Source organism: Lycium ferocissimum, chromosome 3 (assembly GCF_029784015.1).
Source record: "Lycium ferocissimum isolate CSIRO_LF1 chromosome 3, AGI_CSIRO_Lferr_CH_V1, whole genome shotgun sequence".
NCBI lineage: Eukaryota > Viridiplantae > Streptophyta > Magnoliopsida > Solanales > Solanaceae > Lycium > Lycium ferocissimum.
In genome coordinates this window covers 71,755,208-71,761,073 of record NC_081344.1, presented here as the reverse complement: position 1 = coordinate 71,761,073, position 5,866 = coordinate 71,755,208, and the positions used below count along the sequence as shown (strand labels likewise).

Here is a 5,866-nt window from a genome sequence, read left to right as displayed (position 1 = left end):
TGTCTACTTCAATAAGCAATCTAGCAAAACTTAACCCTTGCTTCTTCTTAGTATTACGATCTACCATTAGAGGTTTCCCAATCAGACTCCCAATCTTACTCAACCCTTTTGGACTCCAGTATTTGAATTCCAAATCAGGAAGTTTTACCCATATAGGAACAGTGTACAACTCCTCTCTGGTAAATTCTATGTCCTCATTCCAAGCCTTAACTATAAACGGCTTGTTATCAAAATGATATATTCCTCCTTCGAGAACTTCATTCTTCCCATCCGCACTATCAAATCTGACTAGCACAATTCTATTCTTAAGCATAAACACCTTATTGATGCCATGTTTTGCCCATAATCTCTGAATATACCTATTTAAAACATTAAAAGGGGGATGCGCCCCTAATACATAGCAAACAACTGCATTCTTCCAGTATAAGAGCTCAGTATGAATGTCTTCAATGTCAATTTCGCATACAGTAATATCTCCATGCTTCTCAGGAGCTACAAAATCAAGTTTGAAACTCGCATTTGATACCTTAGTTATGTCGAAATTATCCCATACGGATGGTCTTTTCCCCATCTCTGGAGCTGCTTCCACCTCCTCAGCCCATGATGATTTACGATTTCCATTTGCACTCTTCATTTTTTACCATTCCTTTTGAATTCGAAGTGATTCTGCAACTTTGCTAGCATTCGTGGTTGTTTTACTGGTCCTGCCGCTTTGTACTGTTGCACTCGCAGATATTAGAACTCAAATTATCCCCAATTTCAATTGCTTCCTTAGTTACTACATTTTCATTGTATCTTTCCTCCACCTTTCCTTGCCTTCGTCTGAATCATAGCTGTCTTCGCCTGAGCCATAGCTTCCTTCTCCGTGGGGATACGAGCTCTCTTTCCCATGGAGGCGCACGTTAAGCTAACATGCGCCGAGAGAGAAACTTATCCTGCGCCGAAGTGAAACTTGTAGAACATTTTTTTAAATCATTAATTACTTTATAACAAAACTTTCACTATTAATCACCATATGAGCATAACTAATATAAGGGAAAATTTTAGAAATATACAAGTTGGTCACTTACATTGCAAAAAAAATAGCTCAAAACTTACATTACGAAAAATAGCCCAAAATATACAAAAATATACAGACATATACAAACATATACAGATACTTATACCAACATATACAAACAAATATACAAAGGCAGAGAGAGAGGGAGAGAGGTTTGGGTCATTTTTTGTAAGAATTAAAAAAAATGGATCAATTTTAGTAGCTTTGTTGTCCCAATAAACATACAGTGTAATTTTCTCAATATAATATTGACTGCAAAATTTTATATGGCTTTTAAATAATTTAAATTTTTTAATTATTACGACTTATAGTCTTTTTGTATAGTTTCAAATGTGTACATTTTATATTAAAAAATTTAAATATTTTATAATCGAATTTACAATCAAAAATAAAAATTTAACTCTCAAAATACGAAAAATATTACTCCATCTATGTGAAATTATAAATATTTATGACTTATTTTAGATCAAAGGTTTCAAAAGTCTTTTTTTCTTCCTTAAAACTTCACGCCTAAGTAGGCGTTTGGCCATGAAAACCAAATATTTTTCATTTTATTTGGTATTTGGAGTTGGAGTTGTGTTTGGTTATAGTTTTTGTAAAAAATATTTGATTGTTTGAATGTATTAAAAGTGAAAAAAAAAAAGTAAAAATAATTTTTTTGGTGTTTTTCAAATTCCAAATATAACTTCAAATTATATTTGAAATTTTTATGACCAAATGCTAATTTCAAAAAAAATGAAAAAAAATGAAAAAAAAAAAGTGAACAATTCTCATGGCCAAATGGGTCCTAATAACACTAAACTGATACGGATGTATGAATTACACAAGTTGCAGTGAGTAACTTCGAGAATGCTGACCAAAGTAAGGAAGCGCAGCCGCCACAATGTGCTTTGGACACGTACACCCCAAGTTGTGTGAAATGTAAATGTAAAGAGCCAAAAATGAATCTTCCACTCATTTACGTGATGTAGTTTGATTCATGTACTCCCTCTGTATCAAAAAAAAATTATCTTAATTTGATTTCAAGATAAAATTTAAAAAATAAAAGAAGACTTTTAAAATATATGATCTAAATAAGTCTTAAATATTTGTGATTGTAAATTATTTTATAAAGTTAAATTGTTTCCAAATGTAGAAAGATGCCAAAAAGAGCACAGATTAAAAAGGTAAGGAAAACAATATTTTTAAAATGGCGGGAGTACTAATTATGCAAAAGTTATTACCTAGAGATTAATACAAAGTAAATAGTTATACAACAACGTAACATAGGATATAGACAAATTTTTGTGGGGTAGAAATGTCGTCTCAAATGGACCTTTGACTCAAAAGATTTTTTTTAAAAGTAGAATTATAAGAAAAATATGACAGTCAAATAACAAAATACAAAACAAATGAAACAACAGACAGTAATACACATTAAAGCATAAGAAATGTTAACTAACGAAACATGATTATTCGATAACTGAACTAGTAAAAAATACATACCTCAACAAAATTAATAAAGACGCACTCAAGCGGGCCCCAGACACTAAATTATCAAAAGAAAATTCTTGATTGACAAAGTCGTCCGATATCCATACTAATGAGATGAAAAATAATAAGTAAAAATCCAAACTAATCCAAACACTACGGTCCCGTCGGCCATGAAATTATTCACTCTTTTCACTTTATGATGTTTAGCCATAAAAATTTCAAATATAATTTAAAGTTATATTTAAAATTTGAAAAATAATCAAAACTTTTTTTTCCACTTTTTTCACTTTCAATACATTCAAACAATCAAATATACTTTACAAAAACTATAACCAAATATAACTCCATCTTCAACTCCAACTCCAACTCCAACTCCAAAATACCCAATAAAATGAAAAATATTTAATTTTTATGACCAAACGCCTACTACAATTATCAAAAGTAAAATCTCAATATAACTTGTTCGTGAACCAAACCGAGTCCTTATGACTTTGAGACGACTCTTAGAAGCATCCACGGACCACAAGGTGTTGGCTCATTAGAAAGAAGAGACGTTTTCACCTTCTTAGAAGCCGACATTAACGCGTCCCCATTTATAACTTTTATTATAATTAACTCCTAATATAATTGACTTTTTCCTCCTCCAAAAAGAGTTGATTGAGACAGTTGTCCGTAGTGAAAAATAACAATACTCCCTTCATTCATTTTTACTTACTTCCTCCATTCACTTTTACTATCCATTACGAATTTTATACACCTCTTAAAAAATAATAACTGAAGTGCATGTTTTATCATAATACTCATATTAATTGGTGTATAATTGTATTGGATTTAAAAATGATTTGAAATGAGTAATTAATGTTAAGGGTAAAACAGGCAAAACAAATTATTTTTCTCTGGAATTGGGAAAGTGGACCAGTAAAAGTAAAAATTTATTTTTGGAATAGTCGACAAGTAAAAGTGAACGGATGGAGTATTTTGTATTGAATTGACACACCTTTTAAGAAGCCATATATAGAATGATAATTATATTACTATCAAAACTAATTATTACTAAGTGATCTAACGAATGGAATCAATTAAACATACTTTAAAAGTAGTGTAGCCAATAACAATTTCTTAAAGTTTACAACCCAGTAATCAATAATGAGGGTAAAATGGGAATACAATGTTAAATTATCGCTCTTGATTTTTCAAGTTAGACAAATAAAAATAGACAACTATTTTTAATATACAGAACAAATAAAAATGAATAGAGGGCCTCGTAAATTATTCAAAATGCACTTAAACTGATTCAAACACTACGATTATCAAAAATAAATCTCAGTATAACTTGTTTACGAACAAGTCATATAACCTTCTCTTGCCTTACGGAAATTTTAAGTAGGATTGAGGGGTTCATCCAAACTTCTCCGCGGAAAAGAAAATTATATTATAGATATAAGATTAAAATTATTTTTATGTAAATATTGAACGCCCTTAACTTGTTCTTGTATTTACTTTCATGTTTTTGAAATCTCTTAATGAAAATTCTGACTCTTGTGTATAACTGTGAGACGACTCTTAGAAGCATCCACCAAGTGTTGGCTCATTAGCAAGAAAAAGACCTTTTCACCTTCTTAGAAGCCGACATTAACGCGTCCACATTTATAACTCCTAATAATAATAATTGACTCTTTCTTCCTCCAAATTTTGTCTATATATACCTCTTGTTTCTCACACTATTATTTCATCCCAAAATATCACATTTTCCTCATATATACATAGCTAAGAGTCGCTGCAAGAAAACAAATATAGTTTCAATTTAGTTGCTGCGGAAGTTAATTACCTGAAATTGCACCATACATAGCTTCCGTTGCAGCTTTAATTTAATATCATTTTTTATCATATTATAAATTCTTTCGATCGCTTTGACTCTTAGCATTTAATTATAATGGCTCGTTATTTCTCCAACTCCAAGATTGTTTCTGCTTTCATTGTAGACTCTGTTTCTGCAGCTATTTCTAGGTAAAAATTCAAGCTTTTTCGCGCTTTATTTTTTTCGTGATAATTACACACCACCACCATCTTTCCTGAGAAGAAAAAAAAAAAGAAGAGTTGTATGGTTCTTGTTTTTCTTCTTTCCTCTTTCGGGGAAGGGATTTCTGAGTCGGTATATTATGCAAAAGGAAATTTACAGCCCTATTATGCACGGGATCCAAAATTTATAGTTTATGAGTTATTACAAAGATTTCACGTTAATAAAATAATAAGTAAATTATTTAATACATTTCATTATATATATATATATATATAGGTCCGGCAAAACGTGCTGAATTTATGTGAACTCATAGGTTATATTGATTCGCTTTTAATTATAAGAAATATCTTTATTCTACTAGTGTTATGATTTGCTAGAACAGTGGTACTTTACACTATAGTTAAAAAGTAGAAGGGTAAAGTTAGACCTTTTTTTTTAAAATTATTTTGGCACGTGAGATCTCAAGTTTGCATCGAGTCTCTTAACTCAAGAATAAATACAAAACGAATTGCTTATGTATTTACTGTATTTAAATTCTGAATCTTCTCTGGTTATGCAGGCGTGGATATGCAGCTGCATCACAAGGTGCTGTTTCTGGTAGTGTAAGAGGTACTGGGGCAGTGAGAAGCAATGTGATGATGAAGAAAAGTGTAGAGGAATCAAACAAGACAACTTCATGGGTACCAGACCCTGTTACTGGTTATTACAGGCCAGAGAGCCATGTCAAGGAAGTCGATGTTGCTGAGCTTAGAAACATGTTGTTGAAGCACAAGAGACAACACTGAAAAAATATAGGATCAAGAATTTGTGTCTTGACGCGAAAGGCGGATTAATTTGAATGTTCATTTCGTCGCCGATCTCATTGTACTTTTGGAAGTATGAGTTCAGAATATTAGTGAAAATTTTAGTAATTTTTCACGTATATTTATAGCTATCATCAGTGTAAAAGTAAATCTAGTTTGTTGAACCTTGAATTGCTTCCACCTTTGTTGATTGATTGAGGCGGATTCAGAGTTTTAAACGCTCAATCTTTAAATGTTCCATCTTTTGTGATTTTGTTGTGATTGAATCCCTTGTACTCCTAGAATTATGAGTTCCGAACATAATGTTAGTGAAATATAGTAATTTCTCGAATATATGTTTGTGTTCCATGAGAAAATACTGGTTCAATTGAATTCCTTTAACCTATAAATTGCATCCGCCTTTTGATAGACAAAGGTAGGTTCAGGAATTCAAGCATTCAAAAGTTTATGTTTTTACCATGGAGTTCGTTGTACTTTTGCAATTATGAGTTCAGAACGTAATATCAATAA

The 5,866-nt window shown here is 31.2% G+C and overlaps 1 protein-coding gene across 2 annotated transcripts; it reads left to right on the top strand.

Moving 5' to 3' along the window:
* The first annotated feature begins 4,255 nt into the window (after positions 1 to 4,255).
* On the top strand, positions 4,256 to 5,368 carry LOC132050689 (protein SENESCENCE-ASSOCIATED GENE 21, mitochondrial-like). Of its 2 annotated transcripts, XM_059442071.1 has the most exons (3): positions 4,256 to 4,540; positions 5,113 to 5,139; positions 5,170 to 5,368. In XM_059442071.1, exons 1-3 carry the CDS (start codon positions 4,467 to 4,469, stop codon positions 5,336 to 5,338), a joined length of 270 nt encoding a protein of 89 aa, XP_059298054.1. In that variant the 5' UTR covers positions 4,256 to 4,466; the 3' UTR covers positions 5,339 to 5,368. The 2 variants fall into 2 exon arrangements, with proteins under 2 accessions (XP_059298054.1, XP_059298053.1); XM_059442070.1 differs by having other exon boundaries at positions 5,113 to 5,368.
* Positions 5,369 to 5,866: the final 498 nt, after the last annotated feature.

Coding starts and splice junctions, on each gene's coding strand:
- LOC132050689 (XM_059442070.1), top strand. CDS start 4,467: ATGGCTCGTTATTTCTCCAACTCCAAGATTGTTTCTGCTTTCATTGTA. Junction 4,541..5,112: donor GTTTCTGCAGCTATTTCTAG/GTAAAAATTCAA, acceptor CTGGTTATGCAG/GCGTGGATATGCAGCTGCAT.